The 15,685-nt window shown below is 37.4% G+C and overlaps 1 protein-coding gene across 2 annotated transcripts; it reads left to right on the top strand.

Annotated features, from left to right (window-relative positions):
• Nucleotides 1–8,324: 8,324 nt before the first annotated feature.
• On the top strand, nt 8,325–15,638 carry LOC117375326 (uncharacterized). Of its 2 annotated transcripts, none has more exons than XM_055223583.1 (4): nt 8,325–8,404; nt 8,854–8,926; nt 11,384–11,592; nt 14,318–15,638. In XM_055223583.1, exons 2-4 carry the CDS (start codon nt 8,860–8,862, stop codon nt 14,663–14,665), a joined length of 624 nt encoding a protein of 207 aa, XP_055079558.1. In that variant the 5' UTR covers nt 8,325–8,404; nt 8,854–8,859; the 3' UTR covers nt 14,666–15,638. The 2 variants fall into 2 exon arrangements, with proteins under 2 accessions (XP_055079558.1, XP_033827516.2); XM_033971625.2 differs by having other exon boundaries at nt 8,343–8,418.
• Nucleotides 15,639–15,685: the final 47 nt, after the last annotated feature.

The following is a 15,685-nucleotide window of genomic DNA, read 5'->3' on the forward strand; positions in this document are numbered from 1 at the left end:
AGACTGTGGCTCATATTAAGTTGATCAAAATTTTCTTGTCAGAACGTGTCAAACGACGCCTCTGCAGTGCCCATTCATACAAATATATACGTGATCCAAGCGTTTTTTTGCCCAATTCCAAGCACTTTTACTGTCAGTGTGGACTGTGCAGGTTGCCCACGTTCACACTTGCACCGTTCCAGAATGAGGGTGGAGCCACTCCCAGATCTCCAGTTTGAAGTGCTCTCAGACTGGCCTTTACTGCGGTCCAGAATGCCATTGTTGGGTCCACACTGGCCCAAGCATCACTATAACTACTGGCAGTCTGACAATGAACTTACTCACTGCGGGGAGAGGAACCAAAATGCTCAAGTACTGCTACTTCAGTAAAAATATTACTCAAGAGTAAAAGCGTGCCGTTTGAAAAATACTCTGAAAAGTACAATTTCTTAGAAAAGTTACTCAAGTAAATGTAATGGAGTAAATGTAACTGAGTACTACCCACCTTTGCATCGGTTCAAATATCTGTATCATGACAGAGGATTTTCCCCAATATTGTAAATTCTGCTGATATTTCAGATTTTTCTTTTTGAACAGAGTCATGAGTAACAGTGGAAATGGAGACATTAGGCTTAAAACATGGCTGTATGTTTCCACAATCATGCTTCTAATTATTTTAGATCACAGATATAGGACATTTTGTTACTATAGCTTAAAATACATCTGTTGGCCTTGATATGGATTTTAAAATATAAAAATTATATTTTATATTTAAATATTTGTTATTGGTCACAACAGCATATTGGTATCCACTGGTGTCCATATCAGACCACCCCTATTTTAATCCCATATTTAAAGAGCATTTGAGAGATTCATATTATGATTTCACTTGGTTAGTACCTAAGATAAGTTTTCAACATAATTTCAGGAGGCAGTTTGTGAAGAAAAGTAGAAAAAAAAGTTGGAAAATATAGGAAGTAGTGCCGAGTTCTAAAAGAGAATCCGTCTGTCATCAATGCCATCCAAAATGCCGGAACAATTTGCCCAGGTGATATAATGAATTAACTCTTTTGAATGGTTCCTTAATGTGAACTGTTGGAATAAAATCTCAGTTTTTAAAAGAATTGAATATTTTATTTTATACTGATTAACCCTGAACCAACACAAAAACCAGCACAGAAGCAGAGAAGGCAGCACGAGGGAGAGCTTTGTGCACAAAAACACATTTGCATCATACATCATTTTAAAAATGAATTATTGGAGTGAAACATTTTTAGACAATGGATCATTTCGAAGGGTAAATGCCCTTTCACTCTCAGTCTGAACCATATCTAAGACTTGGTCATTTCTCTCTGATTAGTTTGTTATGTTCTCAAATTGGCCTCAGTCGTGTATATAATAAAAAATAAAAGGAAAAAAGCCAGCTTCTTGAACGGCTGTTTGGAATGAACAGATCCAACAGACTGGGATAACATAAAAGAGCTGGAAATCCCATCACTAATAATTTGTGCACAAGGAACACACTGATTTAATTAAATAAAGGTGTTGCCTAAACTACACAATAGTCATGATTTGACAATTAAAAATACATGACAGGTTTTGGCCTTGGTTAACTTGGTTGCTAGGGAAAGATACCTCTACATATGTCACATCTACTGCCCATGTCCAACCAGAAAGTAAAATGACAGACATCACCAAAACTACAAACCTAGACAAGACTAGGCAACATGTTAACAAAGTCTAACCTCTCATATGCACTAACAGCTTTAAATCATCAAACAAGACAAAAATGAGCAAAAACCTCAGACTTGCTATAAAGAAGTGGACTTGGCAACCATGAAACCAATGTCACCAGGACACTTGTTTACTCATGTTAAATTTATGTCTCAACAGCACAAACCTGTACAGGGTTTGGCTACTCAATAATACAGTATATACAGCATTCTTTAGATGACATTCAGCACGATTATTCAATCTTACAGTCAGACTGATTACAGAATACAATGTAATCAATTCATTTGAAAAGTATTCATTTAAACTTCCAAGTATCAAAACTGGTTTATGTCAGTACTGGGCCATTTTCTGACTGGTATGTAAGCAGCTTGTCACATTTTGAAATTGACCATTACAGAAAGAATTTAATCATGACAAGTAAAGGCAGCCCAATAATAATAATAATATCTACAAATCCATGTTCTTTATTGTACTGTCTTCAATACACCTTTGCTCCTCCATATCCCCTCACTGCTTTTTATATGCTACATTACAAAAAGTTATAACGCTGCTTTGATGTCCAGGAGCAGAGAGGTCAGATACTGCAGTAGTTGGTGTTAACTGTCAGCATGTGTACATACAGTACATAAGTAGTGGGTCATCATGAGTATCAGCCTAACCTCGGTACTCCAGCCCTGCCCTGGTATCTATGGGCACTTACTGCTCTCCCTCTACACCTCCTCTGAATGGACAGAAGAGATAAAGAGAAGGGATTAAAATGCAGATTTCTGATCAAACTCATTTAAATCCCTGTTTTGTTGACTTTATTTAAAACCACTTTGTAGTAGAAATGTGTGCCACATGTGTGTCATTGCACAGAGATCCTTCACCTTTAAATAAGAGCATTGGTCTAATACATTCTTTTCAAACTGATACTGAAAGCCACAAAACATCAGGTTGTTTTGACCTTGGCTCTAGTTAGTACCTTAAAAGGAGCATTCGATAAGAGTGCTGTACACTTGGGCCTGTCCAAGCACTTTAAACAGTAGAGTGGCCCCTGTTACACTCTGGAGCAGGGCCAGTGTCATGTATATTTGTAATAAAAGGGCCCTGCAAAGCCGTCCGCTCAGAACCTGACAACTTAAAAAGGTACAATATTACACAATTTACTGATCTATGTTATTATGTTGTATCTTCATCTTAAGCATTCCTGGAGTTTTGTTTTGTTTCATTCACACATGTTTAACACACAAACCTGCATATATGTTCTTCTCTCAAACAGAAAACTCTCTGTTCCACCTTGTGATGTGGTAATACAGAAAGTGCTGCATTGTTTGTTTTTGTTTTGCTTTTTAACTCCCTACACCTCCACTAGAATCATTTGGAAAATTTCAGCTCTGGAATTGCCAATCTCTAAAAACCAAAAGGTTAACGACATCACAAGGTGGAATGGAGTATTTGGAGCTTTGGAGATGAAGACAGCCCAGTAATGCAGCGTTTCCAAACCTGTGTGAATGAAATAAACACTACTCCAGGTATGTTTTTGAGGAGGAAAACAACATTCTAACACGTTTCTGAGATTAAAGGTCCTATGTTACACAAGCTTTAAACCAAGCCTCCTCCTGCTCTGTGTGTGCGCCGCTCAGAGCACTTTTTTGTGTACTGTATACGTGCGTGTCAATACTATCAAATCTAGTTTCACTCAATCTAGAATAAGGAAACACCCTCAGATGTTACTTTTACGCCCGTCATAACAACACATTTGTCCAATACAATGCCCTGCCTTATAAATTGGCCACGATCAAATAATGTTACCTGCAACAAAAATGACAAATATTTCCTCACTAGTGCAACAAACATAGTATTGTTCCCTATACATTACCCTGACTGGAGTATTTATGCAGCTGTACACTAACAAAAACTGCCTTCACTCAAACCAGTCTAACTTTACATAATAATTTCATCTTTCTGAAGGACAAAAGGCCTCAGTGGTTGGCGTGTGTGGATCATTCTGGAGGCGTGACGTTGGAGCTTAGTCACGTTGAGATGATGTTACTGGGGTTGTGAATGCTATGTGATCAGACCGGTCTCAGAGTACAGCGCAAAAGAACAAGTCAAACTTATAAGAAATGTATAACTCTTCTGCAGAGTAGGAAATGAGGCTCAAGATCAGAGGTGGCTAGTACTCACTTACATGCACCGTACTCAGTTACATGTACTTGAGTAACCTTTTAACGCAATTGTATGAAATCTTAATTGGGAAATAAAAAGGCTATATATAAGACAGTAATTTTGGACAAATTTGAAACAGCTGACTAGAACATTTGTGAGGCATAAACGAAAGTGCCTGTACACAATTCATCTTGCCCAAGTACAGATATATTATATAAATAGCTCTTGAGGTCAAAATAAATCTGTGGTGTGCTGGCTGCATAAAGCATTTTAGTGTCTGAGAATCAGGAAGTGCACTGCTAGCATACTAATTGTTAGCAAATTTTCCAGACGATAAGTCTCACTTCTTTCATAGTTTGTCCAGTGATGTGACTTGTATGTGAATTCAGTGGATTTAGTGTTTTGAAGTGAGATCCAGAGTAAACTTTTTAGCTTCTTTTTTTGCTTTAGTTTTCTGATTGGTATGTTAATGTAAGATGTTAACAGTTAAACACTTACTCAGTTTGTTGTCTATGCTTCATTGTGGAATATGTTTTATGTAACAGTTGATTATATGTTACAGTTCACTTGTTTGTCCAATAGAGGGCACTGGTGTGTTTGTAATGCCTGTAGAAAATGTATTTGACTCATTTTCATTTATACATTTCATATTTAATTTCCCCTTCATTTATAAGTCCATAAAGGTGATCATTTTCATTTATAACTAGTAAATGTTTAGTTTATCATAAGTCTAGTTTAAGGTCTCAAAAACTACTTCCTGTTTTCCAGTTCACCCTTTTACACTAATGTGAAGTCTTACGACAGAGCACTATTTAAAAAACAATTTAAAAGTAAAATATAACGTTTTGGTTCACTGGTTTGTTTACTTGCAGGCCAAAGTGGTATGTATGTTTTCCATGCATCATGTGCAGTTTTGTGTGTATTTATAATATGAGCCAAGGCTTATGTTAAATGTCATGTGTTTTCTAGTTCTATGGTGTGAACTGTGATGAAGTAGTAAGACCACAGTAAACATCAGTGAAAAGAACTCTCCTGTCTCTCATGTTTGTGGACAAGCTGGCGTATGTTACATTAGCGTAGCGTATCTGATTAACTGTTAATATCTTGCGTAAACATACCAGACACATACTCAGTTTGTTGTCAATGCTTCATGTAGCTGAATAAATATAAATGTGTTAAGCTGGTGTGCTGTACTGATATTCAGCCTGTTGTTCTATATTTTATTGTTATTATTATAACTTGCCTTTAAAGATAAAATGTCTGTTCTTGGTCTTGGATTTTGTAAAATAAATTTCCCCCAAAAATGCAACTTATAGTCCAGTGCAACTTTTTTTTTTTTTCCATTATTATTCATTTTTTTGCTGGCGCAACTTATACTCTGGAGCAATGTATAGTCCAGAAAATACGGTCATTAGGATGACCAGAATGCATAAGGTAAGTGAGGAATAACTTTTATCCACTGCAAACGGTTTAAAATGAACTACTTCTGTTTTACATGTTTTTAAAATTGTTTCAATTTTTTTTTATGAACTTACAAATGATGTTTACAATTTTAAAGCAGGCCCCGTAAGATTTCAGGCACAGCACATTTAACCAATCCACCTGTATGGGTTGCTTCTAAATGGCACAGAGGCAGTTATTGTGGAAAGAATCTAGTATTGAAAATCCACAAATGTTTTCCTTGATCATTTCCATTAACGACAAGGTCCATACTCTCGCTATATTTATCCAACTCCACATTTGACCTGTCCCCATCTCAGTCTAACACTACAGGGATACAGGAGGATGGGAGGGCATCTGACACACAGGATTAGAAAATTCTGACCGATTAAGTAGGGATTCCAAACTTGGGGACATAATGGCTATACAGTGGGTTTTCATTAGGATTGTGCAATTAAATCACATATTAATGAAATCGAGATGCAATCATTTAAAATGGTCCGTGATCAGCTTGTCTTTTTAATGGAGAGGCCAGCAGTCAATCCTGTCAGGAAAAGCATGATGTTTGGAGTGGATTACTAGAAAACTGATGTTGTTTCGAAGATGCTAAATTTTACAATACCACTTATTTAAAAAAAAAAAAAAATATATATATATATATAGCAAAAAGAACCAATTAAAAATGAGGAAAAAAAGTTAAATCATCATCAATTGTTAAAGGCCTCAATTATATAGTTCAGCCATTTATAAAATGTTCTGAAGTGTGCGATTCTTCCATTAGTTCATCACTTAAGATTCCAGTCTTCTCTCAAATGTTAATGCTCCTTGGAGTGATTTACATAAAGCACTAGTGTTGTCATTATACCAACATTTCAAACTCTATTCCTGATTCCATTACCACAAATAATAATAAAAGCACTCTTTAGACAATAGAATACAATTTTCAACATTAAATCTTCGTACAATGTGGCCTTATATCTGTGTAATCCCTAAATTGTCCAGGTGGTCATATACTAGTCTATGTTCAAGAAAAGTTAATTAACACCAATGTGCACTCAGAATCCTACTTTTAAATTGCAAAATGAGCAGTAAAAAAGCTAAATTGTTATTGGTTTATGAAATAAAATGGGAAATTGATTTTCCAATATCTCCCACATCTGGTTTGGAGCAGATGTTCAGACTGTTTGTGTGTGTGCACTGTGCCCTGATCTGCTTAGAGTTGACTGAATGTAGAGTACATGGCCTCCTGTAGAGCTCCTTCCTTCGAGGAATGCACCAGAACAACAACAACTGCTCGTGACAACATTTCTGGCATGGTCTCTCTCTTACAAATTGCCTCTATCCACTTCCAAGATAATCAGGTTAATCAAAGCTTTGTGCAACGCTGGTATTCAAATAACATCAGACCTGGTTCAAATCAAGTTCAAAATTTGACCATTTCTTTAGAAATATTAACAATTAAAAAATACTCTATAATCAATACAAGTATCCCATCTGGAAGTGCATACCTGCATGTTCAATCTGACAGCAGAGAACTGGGGCAAAAGTCACCATGGCCTACTTAATTAGTGATAAAGTTAAATCAATTATTTAAATAAACTTGTTAAAATTTGTAGATTATATATATAAATAAACATATATAAACCCTGGTCGGATCCATGTCGCGATCCAAAAACTGTCGCGACATGCCTAATCTTATAGATATAAATGTGGCCCCTCACTTCTGTATTTCACTAAAATTAAAACTGGCCACAACAGTGGTCATACATATCAAAAATTAAGCAGAAAAAATTGCACATAAATTTGTTTTGCCACAAGCATCTAAGACTGAAAAAGTTTACTACAAAGTCTAAGAAAAAATACATTAAGCTAACGACGAATGTAGCCTACTCCAGGACTCATGACTTGGACCTAAAAGAGTTCATGTATAGTTATGGGAATTACAATTTTATATCAACTCGTGCCTTCTACTATTCTGTTCCAGGTTAAATGTGACAAGAAAAAAAATATTCCAAATCTGGTCCTGGACAGAGCACTGTGCAGAAGCGTCCAAGGCTAGTCCTAAATGATAAGCGATTTTCAATCAATTTGAAAATTAATTTATTTTTGTCCTTAGTTTTATTATCTGACAGCCATTTCATAGCCTATTCTATATACCGTACCCCCGTAACTTAATTATTAAAAGAAATAAACGTAGCATAATGCAAATGTCATGTGTTTGAGTCGTACCTGTGGAGCTAGTGGCGCCGTTAGCGTCTCACGAGGACACCTGCTGCTACAGAGAGAGCGCGCGCTGCTGCTTGACTCGCGACAGGGGCATCATGGGAGCAAAGACGACCGAAGTAAAATAAAGTTTGGACAGTTTATTTGGTTTAATTTTGTCATGTTTTTATCGGCTTACTAGTAAAAAGATGTTTGTTGTTAGATCTTACATTGTGCCCTACAGTTAATTCAGTTAATATATAAAACAAATGTATATGGGTGTTTTTTTCTACCTTTGACATATATATATATATATATATATATATATATATATATATATATATATATATATATATATATATATATATATATATATATATATATATATATATATAAATTTATTTATTTATTTATTTATTTATAAAGCGCAATCATCACCATATATACCCCTTAAATGTATGAAAATTTGTATTAAGTTATTCTTAAATTAATAAACAAAACTGTTTTGTACTGCGGTGGCTGATGCCAAATGTAATACACGTTTTGTCCACCAGAGGTCTGCACCACACCACACGTGCCTATGATATCGCCTCAGTTATAAGACAACGTTATCTTAGGCTTACCTAACCATACCTAAACATATTAAGATTATTATATAGGCTAATGTATAAACGTAGACAGCGAAATATAATTAATTATTTCCAAATAAATACAAAAAACTTTTTAAGCAAAACGTAATGTCCGTTTTGTCCAATAGATGTCAGCACCACAGCAGACGCAAACGCATGAGCCTACAGCGCATGCGCACTTATGACAGTGCGGACGTTAAGTGTGGCGCTTTCATTTGATTTGACGCATGGCTCTGTAAAAGCTTCTTATACTTCCGAGGTTTGATCGTGTGAGTGTGGACTGGTCAGTGGCTTTGTAAATTTCACATAGAGCGGTTTCCTCTGATTTTAAATCTTTTATAAGTTAAAAATGCATAAATATGTAGACCTCTGTATACCACTATTAGGAGCTGAACTGTGTGCTGTAGACTGACATGTATCCACTTTAAATCAGCTAGATGGATCAATTCAACACCACTTTTAGTTTAATGGGAATCTGGTAGTACATCCTAATTGGTCCTGGTCCTTGTTTAGACATGTGCTTGCTAGTTTAAAATTCCAGTCCTTAGTCTTGGTTTTGAGCAGTCCTAGTTTAGTCTTGGTTTAGTCTTAATTTTAGTCCTGAACAAGGCTTACACCCTCAGGCCCAGTAAGACTCAAATGCACATGGTATGGTGGTATGCTGAGTAGTAGTGTCTTTGCTCATGTGTTTAGCCTGAACATGTGTGTCTGGCAACAGGAGCAGATGCAGTCAGAGGCTCTGGAGAGTGGACCTCCTCTGGTGTTCTTTGACTTGGAGACCACTGGACTGAGTGAGTACCTCAGAGGCAACATTATTACACCATAGACCCTTTTCACTGTTCATTAAAGAGCATATGACAGTTTGACTTCTTATTTCATTAAACATAATTAACATCATTATACTTGATGATTTTGGTAGTTATTGACTTTTTTTTTTTTTTTTTTTTTAAACATTGATGGATCAGTCATTTTACTGATGGATTTGGACGAGGACAGTAGATATTGCATTATGTAGAGGTAATTTCAGAACTGTTACCTAACAACCATAATGTTAATTAAAACTGCAAGTAGTGATAAAGGGCCCTCGCAGCCCTTGTGGCCGCAGAAGGGCATGCCACACTGGGAGAGCTGCATATCAACCATATCTTGACATGTGATTCAATATTTCCAGTGTCATGTTGGAGATAAATGTTGGAGAGCCATTTTTGAAGATATAATTTGAATCCACACTTCATTTTGTTCAGCTCATCAAAATACACAGATGCTACATTGGGTTTGCCTGAATCCCACGATGTTTGCAAAAAGTTACATACATTTTTATGCTTTCAAAAATACCTGCTTTGTTAAGAGCTCATTATGACCATAGCCCAAGACTTATATAAATTCTTTTAACAACTTTTGATCCCAGATATGTTCTGATATTGCTGTCTTAGTTTTCAGTAGGTTGTTTAAAAACCCTAAGACAAGTTTGTTAAAGTACAAGGCCTAGATTTCAACCATCTGCATATTTTGATTCAAAATGTACGCCTTCACATTGGAAATAGGGTAACCCTCTATGTTACCCTGAGCAAAAAATTCTATGGGGACCACTCCAAATTTCATTTGATTACGACACACTTTTTTTCCACTTCCCATTGACTTTTTTGAGGCATGGCCATGCTAATGTGGATGTAGATAGCGCATGGTCTTCATTGGCATTTTTGTTCAGAATGATATCAAGGGTCTGTGTACCAAATTGTATTTGTCTTCAACAAACAAAATTCCTCTGTGCCATTTTAAATTTACTGGGGGCGCTGGAGACCCACTTTTAAAGATACAAGTTTAATTCACATATGTAACTCATCAATACACACAAATGCTACATTGACTCCATCTGACCATTTTTGTAAGAGTTACAGGGATTTTTAAGCTTTCAAAAATGGCTTTTTCGTTAAGACTGTCTGTCTACTAAATTTTTTACTATGACATTTTTCTGCCCCATTTTACCTTTGCGGGGGGTGCTGGAGTGACATTTGTAAAGATACAAGTTTAATTCACATATTGTGTCCAGTTCATGAAAACGCTATATTGGGTTTGTCCAGATCTGCCTATTTTTGCAAAAGTTACAGGGATTTTTAAGTCTTCAAAATGGCTCATCATGACCACACCCTGAGACTTGTGTATATATACTATATCAATTCTTTTAACAATTTCTGACCTCAGATATGTCCTGATGACGCTGCCTCAGTTTGGAGTCTGTCAAATCAAAACCCTAAGACAAGTACGAGGTCTAGGTTTTAGACGTCTCAAGTTTGAGCCAATATGGCCAATGTCCTGTGTGTTTAGAGCAGGGCCATAATATACTTTTTTAACTATCTCCTAATGTATTAATTTTCCAGAAGGTGCCACTAAGCCATCCTGCAACGTAGATTCTTGGCGACGTCATGTCACTTACATTTGAGTCGATCTCTAAGTTCGTGCCAATTTTCAAGAGTTTATGAGCATTTTTTTTTTGGGTGAAAACTGTTGGAGATTTGAAAAGGTTATTTTGATTATGATGAGTGATTTTGATCCAATATGGCTGACTTCCTGTAGGGTTTAGGGCGGGGCCATGATATCATTTTTTACATGTCCTGACTTGACTTATTTTTTATGCTAAGTTTCATTTGTCTACAATGACATTTTTCTGGGCCGGGCTCCTATTGGTGCAATGTAAATTGATTTCTGAGGAGGTGCCGTCTTTCAGAATTTTTTCTTGGGGTCTTCACTCAAAATTAGAGCTCACTGGACTCTATTTTCCCAGGCCACTTAACTGTCTATATATTATTGTTTACTGCATGAGCTTTGTGATTTTCTTTAAAATTGTACAAATACAATAGGGCTCTCGCACATTCGTGCTCGGGCCATAACAAAAGCCAAAACATGTCTAATGACTCAGGCATTGCTCACACTTTTGTTTAATAGACTTTGCCAACAAACAAAAACTGTAAACAAGAGCTTAAAAAAATAATAAAATAAAATAAAACATGAAAAATGGAAGCAGAGCATGCTAACCAGTCACTTCTTACATTTTTCTCAAATGCAACAAAAACGATCAGGTACAGGCCCTTCACAACTAAAACTGAATTTAAGTTGTTTATTTTCACAAATGTTACAATTCTGTTAGATTATAGTTATAATATTTAACAAAGCAATTCCAAAATAGAATTGCATAAATGAATATCAACCTGTTTGTCACGCTGTATTCCCTGTGTGCTGTGGTGTTCCAGGTCGGGACAGTGAGATCGTGCAGCTGGCGGCCGTTAGCTCCTCCCACTCCCTGAACCTGTACGTACTTCCACAGGGCCGCATGGACTGGGGGGCCATGAGGGCCACGGGGCTCTCAGTCCACAAGCACAGACTCTACCTGCACAAGAGGCCCGTGCTCTGTACTCCCCCGACTGAGGCACTCCTCGCATTCCTCTCCTTCCTATACATGGTACTCGTCTGCTCCTCTCACTCTGGGCTGGGACGAATAGGAAATGGTCTGGACAAGGGTTGTCAAAAGTATTGAAAATCAAATACTAATTGGTAACAGTGGTGGGTTGAGTAGCAAAAGAAATTTCTCAAGTAAGAGTAACGTTGCATTATTATTATTATTATTATTATTATTATTATTATTATTATTATTATTATAGCTAAGTACAAAGTAGTGCTCCAAGAAATGACTGAAGTAAGAGTAAAAAAGTATTTTGGAAAACTACTAAAGTAAGAGTACAGTAATTTGAAGAGTAACTGTCGGGACGTAACATCTGATTTATAATTTGAAGGACAAAACATTAAATAATTGGCATGCATTCTGTATTTTCATAGGATGGACACAAAAGTGAAACAAACTAAATTCAATCTGAAGGAGAAGAAACACAAATGTTCAAATCATTGCATATTGTCCACTTAAAGCTTTGTAGATTAAGATCGTTTTCACACTGCCACTAGTTAGGTCGATGTAAAAGAGCATTCGCTCCCAGAGCAGTGCGCTTGGGCTGGTGTGAACCCAACAGTTGTATTCTGCACCACAGTATTCAGCCAATCAGAGAGCGCTTGAAACAGGATGTCTCAGAGGGGCTCCACTCTCACTCTGGAGCAGGGTGAGTGCGGTGTGAACGCGGCCGACCTGGATCTCAGGCTGATCAGCCAAGTTCACAGTGAGAGTAAAAGTGCTTGGAATTGGGCAAAAAAGCTGATCACATGTATTTGTATGAATGGACACTGCAGACGTTTGTCTGAGGAGGCAATTTGTATTAACTTAATGTCAGTGACTGTCTCCTGCCACTGTGCAGGTGAGCCTGCCTCTGTCTGCGCAGATGAGCCTGCCACTGCGCAGGTGAGCCTTCCTCTGTCTGTGTATCGTTCAAAAGCTTTTTCTCCTCTGCCATCGTCCAGTCCTCACAGTGTATTTAGCCACAGGTGAAAGAAAAGACCATTGTGTATAGGGGTAAGCGAGGATGTGAGTACATATTCATGGAGCTCTGTCCACTTAAAGGACGTTGTCATAGAAATACATTTGGCAATGAGCTGCTGGACTCTCACGTGGGTCATGTTGCATATTTGGGGTGAATGATGGCACAGTGCATGTGAACAAGGCCGACCAAAAAGTAAAGTAAACAGAGCTAAATCTAGTGTGCACTGGGGTCGCTCCATAGAGTGCACCAACATGTGAAAATGTGGAGAGAGTAACCAAAACGTTTATGTAACTTTTAAGTAAGGGTACTGTGATTTCAATAAAAATATTACTCAATAGGAGTAAAAGCTGCTAGAAAAGTATTCTGAAAGATACAATTTACTAAAAAACATTACCCAAGTAAAAATAACTGAGTAGTTTTAGTACTGACCAGAGGTGGGTATCCGAGTTGAAACTGAATACCTTTAGAATGATCTTGATCTGTATCAGAACAAGTATAAGACCTAATAGACTAGTACACACCCATGGACCACTATGGAACCTACCTGGACGACTGAGGGATTACACAGATATAAGGCCACATGGGAATAGAAAATAAAGCGCTACCATTTAATACTGAAAATCACATTCTCTTGTTTAAAGAGTGTTTCAAGCAGAGAGTGTGTCAATGGGAAGAATAAGAAAGTTGCAGAAGACACCTAAAATCTAATCATTATCTGATTTCTGGAGTTATCAGATTATTGAAATGTCATGTAAACAGTCACTTCTGATGTGAGTAATTTGATTTATTTCTAATTGTTCATGTCTGTACAGGTTTTGTCAAGGACAATTATTCAAAGTAAAGGGAAAATTAATGTGACAAACACAAAAATGAAAGGGGAAATTTTAAAGATTTAAAGTTATTTTAAAATTGATTGTCATTGTCAGAACTGAAGAAGTGGATGAGTAGCGAAACGTTCACTCCTACAATGTTTTGTCTAGTTGACAGATTTAACTTTGGCTTTTACTATAAAATTCATTGTACTTTCACATTCACTGATTCATTGACACATGTCACCAGGTGTTTTTGATGATCAGATTTGTCTTGTGCTGCAAACACACACCACAAATCTGATCTAATTTTTGTGTTAATGTTTTGTGTTTTTGTGTTATCTCATTATTCTAGTTATCTTACTTTTACTGCCCATGGAAATGCAACCATTGTAGTGTAGTGTTAGTGTCATGTGGGCTTGTGTTATTCGTTATCAGAAGTGATACTTCTGCATAGGCCACATTGACAAAAATGAATATCTCAGTATTTTTGGGAATTATATTGATGACAACACTCAAGCATGGTAAACTGTTAAGCTTAATTTCATAATTTTACAGTTGCATAGTTCAATATGTCAATGGTACATTATTTAAGTTTCTGGAGGTGCATTCTATAAAAATAGGAAGCTAAACCATACATTGGAACATTCTCCATGGAACAGGAGAGTTTCATGCCACACTGGAAGATTGTTGCCATGCAGGCCAAAGAGAAGTCAGGTTTGTGGAGATGCAAGCCCACTCACAGTAAAGACTAATGTTTTTCAGTGCAATAACAACCAAAATGAAAAAACATGCTTTTGTTTTAGTTTTTAATACTTTAACTTTAAAAGCCAGTCTCAACAACACATTTTAAACTGAGCAGCTTACAGTGTAACATTTTATGATTTTGAAATACTACTCATTTAGTTTCGCCATATTCTTAACACTGTCCTGTGTGCTCTCTGTGCTGCAGTGTCAAAAGCCCACACAGCGCCCTCTCCTGGTGGGACATAATGCCCGAGCCTTTGATGTGCCCGTGCTGCTGCGTGCTCTGGAGGGGCGTGGTCTGCGGGGAGCGCTGGAGGACACGGTGGAGGGGGCTGTGGACAGTCTGGCCCTGTCTCGGGACATGCTGCGTGACAGAGGCGTGTGCAGTTACAGACAGGAGGCGCTGGTGAGGAGGCTGTTGGGAGAGGACTACACAGCCCACGATGCACTGCAGGATGCTCGGGCCCTGCAGAGGCTGGTGTTGCTTGGACTCAGGCCGCAGCTGGAGGATCTGAACAGGCACATCTTTAGTCTGAGAGAGATGAGGACTTGAGGACTGCTATGTGACCAGGGATGTCAAGACTTTAATAGGTTAATCTAAAATGGTGATTATTCAGGTTTTCAGATTATAGAATGTGATGATGTGATACTCTCAGATGGGGAGATATGTATGATGTATAATCACAGAGAACTAAGGGAGTGTGATGTACCCATAGCGCTCAGTTGCAACCAGATGAAGCCGCTTGAGGCTAGCAGTTATAGCGGCTAATCTGCAAACAGGGACTATATTTGGAAATCCAACCGTGAACCAAAGAGCCAATCAGGAGCGAGACTGTTGAAGGTAGCGCCCCTTCCCTCTCACACCCTCTGTCTAGCACTTACCATTGAGGCTGTCATCAACCTGTTACTAACACTAGCGGGAGCTACCTTGGGAAAACCAGGCATTGGATTGGTCTGTAATTAAGCTTTATATCTTGATTTAGGGATAAAATTGTGAAAAAACCAAGATCATGTAAAGCAGGTTAATACTAAAATTTTAAGACCAAAATTACGAGGCTCACAAAAGTTTTTTTTTGAAAATATGGGGCACCTTTTTCAGTGTAGACCCATAAACTTGCCATATTCCGACAAAAATCTTCAATAATAATTTTACCTGCATCTCAGAACATGCAAGGCACAGTGGCTCTCAAACTGGTGTGTACAACAGGTGATGCACTAAATGCTTATAGTGATGCAATCCACACAGAATGTGTCCAACTTCTTCACCTGTCGCCACTATTAATCCTGAGTGAGACAGCATTACTGCTAGCATTTCTACTTTTTTAGATTACCTTGGTTAAACAGAATCATGTGACCCTTGGCCAAGTCAGTCATGCTGACTACTACAAATAAATACATTATTTATTACATGGTAAAATGTGTTTATTCGTGATCTAGGCTTATTTGTCAGGCTGTAGAAATCATTCAGCAGCCACCTACCCCAAAGATATCAGCTTAAGGCATTAAAGTGTGCTTTATTATACCATAACATTGGTTTTGTACTTTTGTAGGGTTAGTTATTAGTTAAGTTATC

This window comes from Periophthalmus magnuspinnatus, chromosome 8, assembly GCF_009829125.3.
Source record: "Periophthalmus magnuspinnatus isolate fPerMag1 chromosome 8, fPerMag1.2.pri, whole genome shotgun sequence".
NCBI lineage: Eukaryota > Metazoa > Chordata > Actinopteri > Gobiiformes > Gobiidae > Periophthalmus > Periophthalmus magnuspinnatus.

Coding starts and splice junctions, on each gene's coding strand:
- LOC117375326 (XM_055223583.1), top strand. CDS start 8,860: ATGCAGTCAGAGGCTCTGGAGAGTGGACCTCCTCTGGTGTTCTTTGAC. Junction 8,927..11,383: donor CTTGGAGACCACTGGACTGA/GTGAGTACCTCA, acceptor GTGGTGTTCCAG/GTCGGGACAGTGAGATCGTG. Junction 11,593..14,317: donor TCCTCTCCTTCCTATACATG/GTACTCGTCTGC, acceptor TCTGTGCTGCAG/TGTCAAAAGCCCACACAGCG.